Source organism: Phyllobates terribilis, unplaced genomic scaffold, assembly GCF_046119375.1.
Source record: "Phyllobates terribilis strain yellow unplaced genomic scaffold, ASM4611937v1 Scaffold_11__3_contigs__length_659146591, whole genome shotgun sequence".
NCBI lineage: Eukaryota > Metazoa > Chordata > Amphibia > Anura > Dendrobatidae > Phyllobates > Phyllobates terribilis.
The window spans coordinates 648,511,017-648,528,429 of record NW_027362771.1 but is presented as its reverse complement, the minus strand read 5'-3'; the positions used below and the strand labels follow the sequence as shown (position 1 = coordinate 648,528,429).

Genomic DNA, 17,413 nt, shown 5'->3' with positions numbered 1-17,413 from the left:
AAGATGACACAAAGGGTTAATGTCCACCTCCTGTACAGCGACTCATTGCAACAAACAGTCAGCTGTGCGAGCAAGACTAGGGCAGAACGTGAGCTAACAATGCACACATCCATTCACCGACAGCAAGCAGAGATCCTCATCCAATACGTTACTCACCAGGGAGGCCAGGATGGAGCCCCCGATCCAGGAGCTGAAGCGACGCTCAATGGAGCTGTTACTGGCAATGAGCTTCAGGCGCATACTCTGTAGGAGGACACAGAAAGATGAGGTATGGGGGAGAGGAGATGTGGGGATAGAGGAGACACAGGAATAGAGGAGACACAGGAATAGAGGAGACACAGGAATAGAGGAGACACAGGGAGAGGAAATGTGGGCAGAGGAGAGGAGATGAGGAGACATGGAGAGAGGAAAAGAGGAGACGTGGGGAGAGGAAGAGAGGAGACGTGGGGAGAGGAGGATAGAAGACGAGTAGAGTAGGAGAGGGGAGAGAAGACGTGGGGAGAGGGGGAGATGCGGGGAAAGAGAGAGAGGGGGAGAGGAGACGCGAGGATAGGCTATGCGGGGTGAGGAGATGGGAAAAGAGAAGAGATGAGGGGAAACGAGAAGAGGAGATGTGGGAACAGGAGAAGAGGAGATGTGGAAACCGGAGAAGAGGAAATGTGGGGACAGGAGAACAGGAGATGTGGGGACAGGAGAAGAGGAGAAGAGATGGGGAGAGGAGACGAGGGGAGAGGAGTGCAGTGAGAGGATACGAAGAGCTGCAAGGAAAGGGGAGAGGAGATATGGGGGGAGAAGACAAGGAGATGCGAGGAGAGGAGACGTGGGGACAGGGGGAGATGCGAGGCGAGGCGGAGAGGGAGGAGACGTGGGGAGAGGAGGAGATGCAAGAAGAGGAGATGAGGGGAGAGGAGACAAGGGAAAAGAAGGAGAGATGAGTGGAGAGGAGGAGGAGACACGAGGAGAGAAGACAAGGGTAGAGGAGATGTGGGGAGAGCAGAAGATGAGGGGAGAGGAGATGTGGGGAGAGGAGACGAGACACAGGGAGAGGAGATGTGGGGAGAGGAGGAGACTAGGTGGGGAGAGTAAACGTGGGGAGAGGAGACGAGTAGAGAGGAGACACAGGGAGCGGAGACTCAAGAGAGAGAGGAGGAGTTGAGGCGGAGAGAGAGGAGGCATGGGGAGAGGAGGAGAGGAGACACGGGAGAGGAGATGAGGGGAGAGAAGAGGAGATGCAGGGAGAAGAGACGGGGAGAGGAGACATGGGGTGAGGAGGAGATTTGAGAATAGGAGACGAGGGGAGAGGAGATGAGGGGAATGAAGGAGAGAGAGGATGAGAGGAGACGCGTGGAGAGGAGGAGAGGGAGGAGGAGATGTGGGGAGAGAAGATGAGGGGAGAAGAGAAGATGAGGGGAGACGAGACATGGGGAGAGGTGGAGAGGAGATGCGGGGAGAGGAGGAGACATAAGGAGAGGATGAGATGCAGAGAGAGGAGGAGACATGGGGAGAGGTGTAGAGATGAGGAGAGGATAAGACGTGGAGAGAGAAGGAGATATGGGCAGATGAGGGGACAGCAGGAGACATGTGGACAGGAGGAGACGTGGAGCGAGATGTGGGGAGAGGAGAAGACGACGTGGGGAGAGTAAACGTGGAGAGAGGAGACATGGAGAGAGGAGACACGGGGAGAGGAGACACGGAGAGAGGAGACGCAGAGAGAGAGGAGGAGTTGAGGCACAGGGAGAGGAGACGTGGGGAGAGGAGATGTGGGAACAGGAGACGTAGAGAGAGGAGGAGAGGACACATAGGGAGACAAAGTAAGAAGACGCTGGGAGAGGAGGAGACGTGGGAAGAGGGGACAGATGATGCAGAGAAAGGAGACATGGGGAGAGGGAGAGAAGGCACAGGGACGAGAGGCGAGGAGATGCGGGGACAGGAGGTGAGGAGACGTGAGGAGAGGAGATGCGGGGAGAGGAGACCACTGAGAGATGAGGTGTGGAGAGAGGAGATGCAGAGAGAAGAGGCGAGGAGAGGGGAGATGTGTGTAGGGATGAGACACCTCATATTTACAGGGAAGCACATGACACCTAGAGTGAGAGCAGAAGATTGTGAGGGTCCATGATCTCCACCACCGAGTGACAATGCTAAATACTGAGAGTCGAGCTCTGGCAGGAGAACGTCCTGGTGACTACTACACTCATCAGTGGTGCAGTTATAGGACAGGGGACCCTGTTACAGATTTACCCCTCTGAATACAATTTAAGAAGGAATTTCCCCATGGCCTGTGACAAGCAGCATGCAGCTGCAGAGTGCAGGCTCCGGCCTCCCCTGGGCCTTACACCTCCTGCGTTTCGAAAGCTCCTGCTCAGACTATGGCCAGCGCCATCTCTTGTAGGCGAGGACCAGTATATTAGTTAGTATTAGCCATAGTCCGGCTCCCGCAGCGACACTCTGTGTTCTCAGCCCTCGGCAGGGAGAGGTCTAGATGTGACTGGGAATCTTCGTCCCGCCACTGTTTTAGGCTGTGAATGATATTTCCTTTCTTCCCGGTCACACTCGGCACCATCGGATGGACACACGCTCCCACTCCCACAGAGGATCTTGCAGCTGTGAGAGCCGACCGCTCCTGATCCTTCTCCAAAGCTGTATTGTACATGGTCGTGAATTATAGGGAGACCCTGCGGGGGACACGGGAAGACAGGAAGAAATACGGAGGGCAGATACCGATGAGAAGTTACATCTCCACACCTCAATGTTATACTTACAGGAGGTACAGAGATAACAGGCCCATAGGAGAAAACATCAGCCCCACAAACTGGTTTCGCCTCAACAGGTTTTCTCAGAAACATCCACACCTAGTATTTAAAAATTGCTATCAAATATATCCAGGTCAAGGTTCATAAGATAAAAGGCGGAAAAATAAAATAAGTTAAAAAAAAGTCCATGCAAAGAATGTATAATTGGTGACTCCGACAATACAAAAAGTTTTTTTCTATAAAAACTCTTGTCTATGTGGCAGTCACCCGACTTAGAGGACTGCTGCCGTTACATTGACGATTATCATTATTTGGGAAGTAGAAGGGAGAAAGTTCAGCCAGTTCCTGTGTAGTGTAAATCAGGAGAGCTGGATGTAAAGTTGTCTCAGGACAAGAAACCCATTACTGGGACAGGTTTGGACCTTACAATATTCGTACGAGACAAAATATGTAAGAAAACTATTATTACGTCCACTGATTGCAATGGGCTTATAGGAAGAGAAAGCTGCCATTGTTCAGCTGGGATTTGTAGTGTTCCCAAACTCAGATGTGCAGAGTCATATACCAGAAAGCAAAAGGCAGGAAACACAAGTATCAGAGGTTGAGATCAGGAGAACAGTTAATGTACAATGGGGCGGTGCTATCAGCATGGTTGGTAGGACAGGAAGATAAATGAGCATAGAATGGATAGTAACAAAGGGTTAATGAAAGGGCTTGTGTCACACTTTAGAGAAGTTCATTCTTGTAGCCACAAAGACTGAGAGTAATGGAGGCTCCTAGTACAGGAGTCCGGGGGGAGGGGAAACGGTCACAAAAGGAGGCGGAAATCACTTACAGATAAAATACCCCGACACCCGAAGGGTTAAATACCGAGACTGAGCTCCATTGTCTTATAAAGTAAAAATACAGATTTTATAAGGAAAAATTATTATTTACTGTCAAAATCACCAGATTGTTATTATTCTCTGATTTTAAGATAGATACATAGATAATAGATAGATGATAGATAGATAATAGATAATAGATAGATAGATGATAGATAATAGATAGATGATAGATAGATAATAGAGATAGATAGATGATAGATAGATAATAGAGATAGATAGATGATAGATAATAGATAGATAATAGATGATAGATAGATAATAGATCATAGATAATAGATAGTGTGAAGAAATGGCAGCAGAGAGACCCTGCAGAATCCCACCGCTGCCACCAATGTAATGGATCCACACTCCGCCACCCGCCTGACGTCACAATTACGTCAGACGGATCACGTGATACGGATCTGCGCTTTGCACCAATGTGACGTTCCGCACCCCCTCGGGGAGGTCAGATTGGTACAGTTCTACACAGACACCCCCTGTCCACACGGGTACAGGAAGGCACCAGAGAGTGAGAAGTTGTGGCTCACTCAGTCACTGACATGGCACCACACTCGCTCACACCCCTGACAGGCTGAGAGGCTCCTTCACTAGCTCCAGTGAAGCATAACCTTGTCGGCCTGGGAGAGCTGCCACCAGTTTCTATTAGATATAACGGACTTATATCGGGCTAGAAACCAGCCCGGTAGCATGTTCGTCGGACTGAACAACAGACCTTAGAGTTCGTGAATCGAGATAAAAGAGCAGCCCAAGGTTAAATTATATATTTAATCGCCTTAGGGGCACACTAGACAATACACTATATACCTAAGGTTTATACATACACATGGTCAGAATTGCAAACAGTAGGGGTACAAAAGATATAAAGAAGTTATAAAAAGTCAGTTACCAGTCAGGTGGACGACCTGGCTTTCGGGGGAAGGGCTGAAACATGGGAGGATTGGGGGAACCTCTCTCTTTGTTGCAGGACTTCTCCCACATGACGTTACGTCATGACCTCCCAAGGAAAAAGACAATGGAGCCAGGGCTGCTGGGGCTCTTAACCTCTCTGGGTCACTCAGATTACTGCCCCCTGGTTGGACCTAAATCTCCACCCCTGGTCTCTCTCAGCTACAAACTCTAAAAACTAAAATGGGCTATACTTCCTTACTGGATGGTCCTAGGGAGCCGGTTCTGGTGTCATCGGATCCAGCCAAGCCCCTGCTACGCGTAGATACCAAGCACCGGGTAAACTATCTATTATCTATCTTTATTGGATATAGCTGAGGTTTGGTTGTACGGCTTGTGCCGGTTAGGCTCTGCACCCGCCATCTCTGTTATCTTGCTTGTGCTGCACCATATTTTTTCTTTAGATAGATAGCATTTTTTTTTATTTATTTTCTGTCTGATTTTATAGTTTTTTCCTCTTTTCCTTATGAACCTTGCCCCAGATATAATTGATATTAAGGTTTAATTAACAGGTGTGGATGTTTCTGATACAGACCCTTGAGGAAGCTTGATGAGGCGAAACCTGTGAGGTTATGTGCAGAGAAAGCTGTCTGCCTTATCTCTGTCCTGTCAGTATAATACAGTGTTGAGAAGAACATTGTAATCTCCGTACCTCTCGCTCTTCCCTATGTCCAGAGCAGTCTCCACAGCAGTATGGAGGCTCCATGCCTACAGGTTATGGTGCTGTTCAGACTGGTCAGTGCCACCTTTTTCTACTCTGCTTCCTATCATGTAGTTTTGTGCCTACAGCTGCTGGCAACGTGGACTGATCTGATAGATGGGGTCCGCTCACCCCACCTATGCGAGGCCTGAGCAATGCACCAGGGGATACATAGTCATCAGGGGTTCAGATCAGCGACGGCACTCAGGGTGTGAGAACTGCAGAGACTCTCTATGGAAATCATGGGTGTACGAGGCGTAGTAAGACCCATTGGGCTCATCAGCAGGACACCCCGATCATCTGGTCACCTTACCGGTGGGGTCTTCTGGGACAGCTCCCGATTCAGCCGGTCATTGAAGCCCTGGAGCAGAGTGTTCCCCCCAGTGACGATGACGCTGCCGTACAGACCCTGGGGAACAACATGGGGCATTAGATGACTTTCCCCCAGCAGCGAGCACACGGGGGGTCACCTCCAGCCGACTCCCAATCTGGGGCAGGTCGGATTATAGTGACTGATGACAAACCAGCTGCAGGCGACATGTCTGATCATGTGTGACGAGGACCCTCCGAGTGACCCCTAATGGACGGCCTCTGCCCCATATATATATACACACATTATATATATGGTGTCCGACACTTACAGGCCTGATGTCTATATCACACATGCCGATACTACTGGTGACCACGTGTCCCACGCCGAGCATCGTATTCCCAGAGAGACCCTGCAGAATAAGCAGCCGTGCATTATAAGTGTGACATCACACGGGATCCGCATTACGCTCTGGCAAGGGTATAATCGCACCTTTACATTGGACGGGTCGAACAGCCCCTCTGGGATGCGCAGTCTCTCGGCTCCATAGTCCGTGTTGTACCCGTTGGGCATCTCATAATGGACAGTCGGCATCTGAGCAGCGACTCTTCAGAGAGGAGACAGGAGTCGTAGTGAGACTGAATGCTGCGTCACCAGGCTACAGTCATGGCCGATAGTGTCGGCACCCCTGGGATTGTCCCAGAAAATGAAGCGTTCCTCCCAGAAAATTATCACAATTCCACATGTTTTCTTACACACAGGTTTATTTCCTTTGTGTTCATTGGAACAACACAAAAAACAAGGAAAAAAAGGCAAATTGGAAATAGTTTCACACAAAACCCCAAAAATGGTCCGGATACAATTGTTTCCCCTCCTTAATATTCGGTTGCGCCCTGTGGAATAAATCCCTGCAATCAGTCGCTTCCTATAACCATGAGCTTCTTACTCCTCAACCGGGATCTTGGACTCTTCTTACTCCTCAGCCGGGATCTTGGACTCTTCTTACTCCTCAGCTGGGGTCTTGGACTCTTCTTACTCCTCAGCTGGGATCTTGGACTCTTCTTACTCCTCAGCTGGGATCTTGGACTCTTCTTACTCCTCAGCTGGGATCTTGGACTCTTCTTACTCCTCAGCTGGGGTCTTGGACTCTTCTTACTCCTCAGCTGGGGTCTTGGACTCTTCTTACTCCTCAGCTGGGGTCTTGGACTCTTCTTACTCCTCAGCTGGGGTCTTGGACTCTTCTCACTCCTCAGTTGGGATCTTGGACTCTTCTTACTCCTCAGCAGGGGTCTTGGACTCTTCTTACAATCTGCTCCAGGTCTCATATGTGAAGACGTCTTCTCCCAACAGCAATTGTAAGATCTCTGCACAGGTGATCAATGGGATTTAGATCTGGACTCATTGCTGCCACTTCAGGACTCTCCAGCACTTTGTTTCCATCCATTTATGGGGGCTTCTTGAAGTTTGTTTGGGGTCATTGTCCTGCTGGAAGTCCCATGACCTAGGACGCACACCCAGTTTTCTGACACTGGGCACTACAATGCCACCCACAATCCTCTGGTAATCTTCAGATTTCATGATGCCTTGCACACAGTCAAGACACCCAGTGCAAGAGGCAGCAAAATAACCACAAAACATCTTTGACCCTCCACCATATTTGACTGTAGGTACTGTGTTCTTTTCATTGTAGGCCTCATTCCATTTTCAGTAAATAGTAGAATGATGTGCTTTACCAAAAAGCTTGGTCTCATCTGTCCACAAGATGCTTTCCCAGAAAGATTTTGGCTTACTCTCATACATTTTGGTAAACTGTAGTCTTGCTTTTTTATGTCTGTGTCAGCAGTGCGGTCCTCCGGGGTCTGCTGTTATAGTGTTTTATTTAATTCACATGTGGACGGATAGTTCGCGCTGACACTGATGCACCCTGAGCCGGGAGGACAGCTTGAATTTCTTTGGCAATTGATTGGGAAGACTTATCCACCATCCGGACTATCCTGCGTTACAAATTTTCATCAATGTTTCTCTGCCGTCCAGGGAGATTAGCTACAGTTCCATGGGTTGTAAACTTCTTGATTATGTTGCGCTCTGTGGACAAAGGAACATGAAGATCTCTGGAGATGGACTTGTAACCTGGAGATTGTTAATATTTTTCAACAATGTTGGTCTCAGGTCCTCAGACAGTTCTCTTCTCCTCTTTCTGTTCTCCATGCTTAGTGTGACACACACACAATGCAGAGATTGACTTAACTTCTCCCCTTTTTATCTGGTTTCAGGTGGGATTTTGATATTGTCCACACCTGTTACAGGTGAATGAGCATCACACGCTGGAAACAAAGATTTACCCACAATTTTGAAAAGGTGCCAACGATTCTGTCCGATCCATTTTGGGGGTTTTGTGTAAAATTTTGTCCAATTTGCCTTTTTTCTCAGTTTCTTTGTGTTGTTTCAATACACACAAAGGAAATAAACCTGTGTATAAGAAAACCTGTGTGATTGTGATAATGTTCTGGGAGAAATACTTCATTCCCTGGAACAATTTCATGGGTGCCAACACTTTAGACCGTGACTATACATATATGTATATATACAGTACAGACCAAAAGTTTGGACACACCTTCTCATTTAAAGATTTTTCTGTATTTTCTTGACTATGAAAATTGTACATTCACACTGAAGGCATCAAAACTATGAATTACCACATGTGGAATTATATACTTAACAAAAAAGTGTGAAACACCTGAAAATATGTCTTATATTCTAGGGTCTTCACAGTAGCCACCTTTTGCTTTGATGACTGCTTTGCACACTCTTGGCATTCTCTTGATGAGCTTCAAGAGGTAGTCACCGGAAATGGTCTTCCAACAATCTTGAAGGAGTTCCCAGAGATGCTTAGCACTTGTTGGCCCTTTTGCCTTCACTCTGCGGTCCAGCTCACCGCAAACCATCTCGATTGGGTTCAGGTCTGGTGACTGTGGAGGCCAGGTCATCTGGCGTTGCCCCCCATCACTCTCCCTCTTGGTCAAATAGCCCTTACACAGCCTGGAGGTGTGTTTGGGGTCATTGTCCTGTTGAAAAATAAATGATGGTCCAACTAAACGCAAACCGGATGGAATAGCATGCCGCTGCAAGATGCTGTGGTAGCCATGCTGGTTCAGTATGCCTTCAATTTTGAATAAATCCCCAACAGTGTCACCAGCAAAGCCCCCCCACACCATCACACCTCCTCCTCCATGCTTCACGGTGGGAAACAGGCATGTAGAGTCCATCCGTTCACCTTTTCTGCGTCGCACAAAGATGCGGTGGTTGGAACCAAAGATCTCAAATTTGGACTCATCAGACCAAAGCACAGATTTCCACTGGTCTAATGTCCATTCCTTGTGTTCTTTAGCCCAAACAAGTCTCTTCTGCTTGTTGCCTGTCCTTAGCAGTGATTTCCTAGCAGCTATTTTACCATGAAGGCCTGCTGCACAAAGTCTCCTCTTAGCAGTTGTTGTAGAGATGTGTCTGCTGCTAGAACTCTGTGTGGCATTGACCTGGTCTCTAATCTGAGCTGCTGCTAACCTGCGATTTCTGAGGCTGGTGACTTGGATAAACTTATCCTCAGAAGCAGAGGTGACTCTTGGTCTTCCTTTCCTGGGGCGGTCCTCTTGTGAGCCAGTTTCTTTGTAGCGCTTGATTGTTTTTGCAACTGCACTTGGGGACACATTCAAAGTTTGCCCAATTTTTCGCACTGACTGACCTTCATTTCTTAAAGTAATGATGGCCACTCGTTTTTCTTTACTTAGAATTTGTATTATAGAAAGAAAAAAGCAGCTAACAGTCTATTCAGTAGGACTATCAGCTGTGTATCCACCAGACTTCTGCACGACACAACTGATGGTCCCAACCCCATTTATAAGGCAAGAAATCCCAGTTATTAAACCTGACAGGGCACACCTGTGAAGTGAAGACCATTTCCGGTGACTACCTCTTGAAGCTCATCAAGAGAATGCCAAGAGTGTGCAAAGCAGTCATCAAAGCAAAAGGTGGCTACTGTGAAGACCCTAGAATATAAGACATATTTTCAGTTGTTTCACACTTTTTTGTTAAGTATATAATTCCACATGTGGTAATTCATAGTTTTGATGCCTTCAGTGTGAATGTACAATTCTCATAGTCATGAAAATACAGAAAAATCTTTAAATGAGAAGATGTGTCCAAACTTTTGGTCTGTACTGTATATATATATATATACACACACACACACACACACAGTTGTGTGTAAAAAGTTTACAGCAGAATTTTTCCTTTCTTAGCCTTGTTTCAGAGAATATGAATGATAACAAAAATACTTTTCCTCCCCTCATGGTTATTGGTTGGGTGAAGCCATTTATTGTCAAACTACTGTGTTTTCTGTTTTTAAGTCTTAATGACAACCAAAAACATCCAAATGACCCTGATCAAAAGTTTACATACCCTGGTGATTTTGGCCTGATAACATGCACAGAATTTGACATAAATGGGTTTGAATGGCTACTAAAGGTAACATCCTCACCTGTGACCTGTTTGCTTGTAATCAGTGTGTGTGCCTAAAAGCTGAGTGAATTTCTGGGATCCAGACAGACTCTTGCATCTTTCATCCAGCCACTGACGTTTCTGGATTGTGAGTCATGGGGAAAGCAAAAGAATTGTCAACGGATCTACGGGAAAAGGTAGCAGAACTGTATAACACAGGAAAGGGTTACAAAAAAATATCCAAGAAATTGATAATGGCAGTCAGCAGCGTTCAAACTGTGATTAACAAATGGAAAATCTGTAAAAACCAAACCACGGTCAGGTAGACCAACAAAAATTTCAGCCACAACTGCCAGGAAAATTGTTCAGGTTACAAAGAAAAACCCACAAATAAGATCAGCTGAAATTCAGGACTCTCTGAAAACTAGCGGAGTGGCTGTTTCAAGATGCACAATAAGGAGGCACTGGAAGAAAACTGGGCTGCATGGTCGAGTCGCCAGAAGAAAGCCATTACTGCGCAAATGCCACAAAGTATCTCGCCTACAATACGCCAAACAGCACAGAGACAAGCCTCAAATCTACTGGAACAAGGTAATTTGGAGTGATGAGGCCAAAATTGAACTTTTTGGCTAAAACCATAAATGTTACATTTGGAGAGAGGTCAACAAGGTCTATGATGAAAGGAACACCATTCCTACAGTAAAGCACGGAGGTGGATCGCTCGTGTTTTGGGGATGTGTGAGCTACAAAGGCACAGAAGACTTGGTAAAAGTTGAAGGAAAGATGAATGCAGCAGGTTATCAGCAAATATTGGAGGCAAATTTGCTCTCCTCAGCCCGGAAGCTGCTCATGGGATGTACTTGGACGTTCCAACATGACAATGATCCAAAACACAAGGCGAAGTCGACCTGTCATTGTCTACAGGAGAACAAAGTGAAGGTTCTGGAGTGGTCATCTCAGTCTCCTGACCTCAGTATCATTGAGCCACTCTGGGGAGATCTCAAGCGCGCAGTTCATGCTGGACAGCCCAGGAATTTACAGGAACTGGAGGCTTTTTGCCAAGAAGAATGGGCAGCTTTACCATCCGAGAAAATAGAGTACCTCCTCCACAACTACCACAAAAGACTTCAAGCTGTCATTGATGTCAGGGGGGCAACACACGGGATTAAGAACTGGGGTATGGGAACTTCTGATCAGGGTCATTTGGATGTTTTTGGTTGTCATTAAGATTTAAAAAGAGAAAACACAATAAATGGCTTCACCCAACCAATAACCATGAGGAGAGGAAAAGGTTCTTTGTTAAAATTTATATTCTCTGAAACAAGGCCAAGAAAGGAAAAATTCTGCCCGGGTGTGTAAACTTTTGAGCACAACTGTATGTATATATATATACACACACACAGTGCTCGCATAAGTGAGTACTCTGCCTATGAAGAGTAAGATTTTAATCATTATCTCACTGAACACAAGAATATTTTCCACATACTTAGTTTCATAGAACATTTTTTTGTGCCTGGGCTTTAGGAGCGGCTCCTCCGTGGACGCCCCCCGTGCTGTCGTTTGTCTGTGGTGTGTGCTGGATTGTGTCCCCCGGTTCAGCTTTCTACTTCTTTACATACAGTGGGGAAAATAAGTATTTGATCCCTTGCTGTTTTTGTAAGTTTGCCCACTGGCAAAGACATGAACAGTCTATAATTTTAAGGGTCGGTTAATTTTAACATTGAGAGATAAAACATCCAAAAAAAAAATCAAGAAAATCACATTGTATAAATTAGATGATTTTTTTTGCATTTTGCAGTGATAAATAAGTATTTGATCCCTCTGGCAAACAACACTTAATACTTGGTGGCCCCTTGTTGGCAGCACAGCAGTCAGTTTTTTTGTAGCTGATGATTAGGGTTGTGCACATGTCAGGAGGAGTTTTGGTCCACTCCTCTTTGCAGATCATCTCTAAATCATTCAGATTTTGAGGCTGTCGCTTGGCAACTCGGAGCTTCAACTCCCTCCATAAGTTTTCTATGGGATTAAGGTCTGGAGACTGGCTAGGTCAGTCCATGACCTTACTTTGCTTCTTTTTGAGCCACTCCTTTGTTGCCTTGGCTGTATGTTGTGGGTCATTGTCTTGCTGGAAAACCCAGCCACGACCCATCTTCAATGCTATTACTAAGGGAAGGATCTTGCAATACATGACCCATCCATCTTCCCTTCAGTATGGTGCAGTCATCATGTCCCCTTTGCAGAAAAGCACCCCCAAAGTATAATGTTCCCCCCACCATGCTTCACGGTTGGGACAATGTTCTTAGGGTTGTACTCATCCTTCTTCTTCCTCCAAACACGGCGAGTTGAGTTAATGCCAAAGAGCTAAATTTTTGTCTCATCTGACCACAGCGCCTTCTCCCAATAACTCACAGAATCATCCAGGTGTTCATTGGCAAACTTCAGACGGGCCTGCACATGTGCCTTCTTGAGCAGGGGGACCTTGCGGCACTGCAGGATTTTAAACCTTTAAGGCGTAATGTGTTACCAATGGTTTTCTTGGTGACTGTGGTCCCAGCTGCCTGGAGATCATTAACAAGTTCCCCCCGTGTAGTTTTAGGCTGATCTCTCACCTTCCTCATGATGAAGGATACCCCACGGGGTGAGATTTTGCATGGTGCCCCAGATCGATGTCGATTGTCAGTCGTTTTGCATTTCTACCATTTTCTTACTAATGCACCAGCAGTCGTCTCCTTCTCACCCAGCGTCTTACTTTTGGTTTTGTAGCCCATTCCAGCTTTGTGCAGGTCTATGATCTTGTTCCTGACATCCTTAGAAAGCTCTTTGGTCTTGCCCATGTTGTAGAGGTTAGAGTCTGACTGATTAATTGAGTCTGTGGACAGGAGTCTTTTATACAGGTGACTATGTAAGACTTCTGTCTTTAATGCAGGTAACGAGTTGATTAGGAGCGTCTAACTGGTCTGTAGGAGCCAGAACTCACAATGGTTTGTAGGGGATCAAATACTTATTTCTAACTGCAAAATGCAAAAAATGTATCTAATTTATACAATGTGATTTTCCGGATTTTTTTGGGATATTTTATCTCTCAATGTTAAAATTAAGCCTGTTCATGTCTTTGTCAGTGGGCAAACTTACAACAACAGCAAGGGATCAAATACTTATTTCCTTCACTGTAACTGCAGTGAACATACATGTGGATTTTCTTCCCTTCTCATCAGCAGACGCTCCTGTTTCGGTGGTCATTTCCGTGGTCTCTGGACATCTGTCAGATGCAGCAGCTCCATCTTTCTTACATTTTTCTATCAGTTTTGCTCCAGTATCTGACTGATCAGTAACGCTTCGCTGATCTTCTTGCAGCCTTCACCTTTCTTGGTCTTGTGACATTTCTCTTCCCTGTGGTGCCATTGCTGACAGCATGTAATAGTCAGGTGTTTTCAGTGTTCAGTATCGCCCTCTTAAAGTCGCCCGTCTGGAGGACACTGGTGTAATGAAGAATCAGACTGACCTGGGGGGCAATTCTTGTTCATTAGAAACTTGTAGTCTAAACTTTAGCTTTGCTCCAAAGACTTTCATTGGGGTGTACTCATTTTTTAAACATGGTCTTGAATAAATTTGTTAGGAAAATAACAAATCTTGTTTGCCCTGAATGGCCGACATTTGTGGAGTACTCTGTAGTACGGTGTCCCATAGAAAATGGTGATCCTGAAGGGAAACTAAAGGTTTTCTGTTGGGGTGTACTCATTTATGATGAGTACTGTATATATGTATATTATATTATCATGTACGACATGTAGTGCTGCGTCCTGCCCAGGCAGATAGGTCCGGCCCACGCGGGGTGATAGATATGAAGGATTCACTTACTGTTCATCATACGGGGAGTCAGACACTTGTAGGACAGAAGCCTGAAAATCCTGGATCACCTCCTGAAGATACAAGTGGGAGGAGACATTACACAAATCCACAAAAAGCTACTGCCCTCATCATCTCACATACGCAATCGTACACTGACATACTGCCACATAGTCTAATACAGCACACACTCGCACATACAGCACACATTCATATCATCCACATACAGTGGTTACAGAAAGTATTCAGACCCCTTTACATTTTTCACTCTTTGTTTCATTGCAGCCATTTGGTAAATTCTAAAAAGTTCATTTTTTCTCAGTAAAGTCCACTCTGCCCCATCTGGACTGAAAAAAATCAGAAATGTAGAAATTTTTGCAAAGTTATTAAAGAAGAAAAACTGAAATATCCCATGGTCATAAGTATTCAGACCCTTTGCTCAGACCCTCATATTTAAGCCACATGCTGTCCATTTCCTTGTGATCCTCCTTGAGATGGTTCTACTCCTTCATTGGAGTCCAGCTGTGTTTAATTAAACTGATAGGACTTGATTTGTAAAGGCGCACACCTGTCTATATAAGACCCCACAGCTCAGAGTGCATGTCAGACCAAATGAGAATCATGAGCTCAAAGGAACTGCCCAAGGAGCTCAGAGACAGGATTGTGGCAAGGCACAGATCTGGCCAAGGTTACAAAAGAATTTCTGCATTACTCAAGGTTCCTAAGAGCACAGCGGCCTCCATAATCCTTAAATGGAAGAAGTTTGGGACCACCAGAAGTCTTCCTAGACCTGGCCGTCCAGCCGAACTGAGCAATCATGGGAGAAAAGCTTTGGTGAGAGAGGTAAAGAAGAACCCCAAGATCACTGTGGCTGAGCTCCAGAGATGCAGTAGGGAGATGGGAGAAAGTTCCACAAAGTCAATTATCACTGCAGCCCTCCACCAGTCGAGCCTTTATGGCAGAGTGGCCCGACAGAAGCCTCTCCTCAGTGCAAGACATATGAAAGCCCACATAGAGTTTGCTCAAAAACACATGAAGGACTCCCAGACTATGAGAAATAAGATTCTCTGGTCTGATGAGACGAAGATAGAACTTTTTGGTGATAATTCTAAGCGGTATGTGTGGAGAAAACCAGGCACTGCTCATCACCTGCCCAATACAATCCCAACAGTGAAACATGGTGGTGGCAGCATCATGCTATGGGGGTGTTTTTCAGCTGCAGGGACAGGACGACTGGTTGCAATTGAAGGAAACATGAATGCGGCCAAGTACAGAGATATCCTGGATGAAAACCTCTTCCAGAGTGCTCTGGACCTAAGACTTGGCCGAAGGTTCACCTTCCAACAAGACAGTGACCCTAAGCACACAGCGAAAATAACAAAGGAGTGGCTTCAGAACAACTCTGTGACCATTCTTGACTGGCCCAGCCAGAGCCCTGAACTGAACCCAATTGAGCATCTCTGGAGACACCTGAAAATGGCTGTCCACCAACGTTCACCATCCAACCTGACGGAACTGGAGAGGATCTGCAAGGAAGAATGGCCGAGGATCCCCGAATCCAGGTGTGAAAAACTTGTTGCATCATTCCCAAGAAGACTCATGGCTGCACTAGCTCAAAAGGGGGCTTCTACTCAATACTGAGCAAAGGGTCTGAATACTTATGACCATGTGAGATTTCAGTTTTTATTTGTTAATAAATTTGCAAAAATTTCTACATTTCTGTTTTTTTCAGTCCAGATGGGGCAGAGTGGACTTTACTGAGAAAAATAATGAACTTTATAGAATTTACCAAATGGCTGCAATGAAACAAAGAGTGGAAAATGTAAAGGGGTCTGAATACTTTTCGTACCCACTGTATACAGAATACACTCTCACATACACTCCACACTCGCACATACAGCACACTCTCGTACACTCTCACATACAGTGCACACTCACATAATCCGCACACCCGCACATACAGTGCACACACTAACATACAGTGCACACTCCCGCACTCTCACAGCACAACCTTTCAAATACATCGCTCAATCGCACATTGCACCCTCTCACATTCATTACACACTCACACATACAGCACCCTCTCACATGCAGCGCACCCTCTCACATGCAGCGCACCCTCTCACATGCAGCGCACCCTCGCACATGCAGCGCACCCTCGCACAGTGCACCCTCTCACATACAGCGCACACTCTCACATGCAGCGCACCCTCGCACAGTGCACCCTCTCACATACAGCGCACACTCTCACATGCAGCGCACCCTCGCACATGCAGCGCACCCTCGCACATACAGCGCACACTCTCACATGCAGCGCACCCTCTCACATGCAGCGCACCCTCGCACATGCAGCGCACCCTCGCACAGTGCACCCTCTCACATACAGCACACCCTCTCACATACAGCGCACCCTCTCACATGCACCGCACCCTCGAACATGCAGCGTACCCTCGCACTTGTGGTTCACCCTCGTAATGCAGCGCACCCTCGCACATGCAGCGCACCCTCGCACATGCAGCGCAACCTGGCACATGCAGCGCACCCTCTCACATACAGCACACACTCTCACATACAAAGCACTCTCTCACATGAAGTGCACCCTCTCATATAAAGCATACACTCTCATATACACCTCATCCTCGAACATGCAGTGCACCCTCGCACTTACAGCGCACTCTCGCACATGCAGCGCTCCCTCTCACATGAAGTGCACCCTCTCATATACAGCGCACCCTCTCATATACAGCGCACCCTCGCACATACAGCGCACCGTCTCACATACAGCGCACCCTCGCACATACAGCGCACCGTCTCACATACAGCGCACCCTCTCACATGAAGTGCACTCTCTCATATACAGCATACACTCTCATATACACCGCATCCTCGAACATGCAGAGCACCCTCGCACATACAGCGCACCCTCTCACATACAGCGCATCCTCTCACATACAGCGCACGCTCGCACATGCAGCGCACCCTCGCACATGCAGCGCACCCTCGCACATACAGCTCACCCTCTCACATGCAGCGCACCCTCGCACATGCAGAGCACACTCGCACATGCAGCTCACCCTCGCACATGCAGAGCACCCTCGCACATGCAGCGCACTCTCACATGCAGCGCACCCTCGCACATGCAGCGCACCCTCGCAATGCAACGCACCCTCGCACATGCAGCGCACCTTCGCACATGCAGCGCACCCTCGCACATGCAGCGCACCCTCGCACATACAGCGCACCCTCTCACATACAGCGCACCCTCCCACATACAGCGCACCCTCTCACATGCAGCGCACCCTCTCACATGCAGCGCACCCTCTCACATGCAGCGCACCCTCGCACATACAGCGCACTCTCACATGCAGCGCACCCTCGCACATGCAGCGCACCCTCTCACATGCAGCGCACCCTCGCAATGCAGCGCACCCTCGCACATGCAGCGCACCTTCGCACATGCAGCGCACCCTCGCACATGCAG

General features: G+C 47.1%; 1 protein-coding gene across 3 annotated transcripts in view; it reads right to left on the bottom strand.

Annotated features, from left to right (window-relative positions):
• The window catches only part of ACTL6B (actin like 6B), a 272,081-nt gene that overhangs the window by 351 nt on the left and 254,317 nt on the right, over positions 1–17,413 (bottom strand). For all 3 annotated transcript variants that reach the window (XM_073654589.1, XM_073654590.1, XM_073654591.1), the window contains exons 9-13: positions 13,945–14,006; positions 6,085–6,199; positions 5,924–6,004; positions 5,596–5,691; positions 157–243 (exon numbers count right to left, since the gene is read on the bottom strand). In XM_073654589.1, coding sequence (XP_073510690.1) covers positions 157–243; positions 5,596–5,691; positions 5,924–6,004; positions 6,085–6,199; positions 13,945–14,006 — 441 coding nt within the window. The remainder of the gene's footprint in view (positions 1–156; positions 244–5,595; positions 5,692–5,923; positions 6,005–6,084; positions 6,200–13,944; positions 14,007–17,413) is intronic.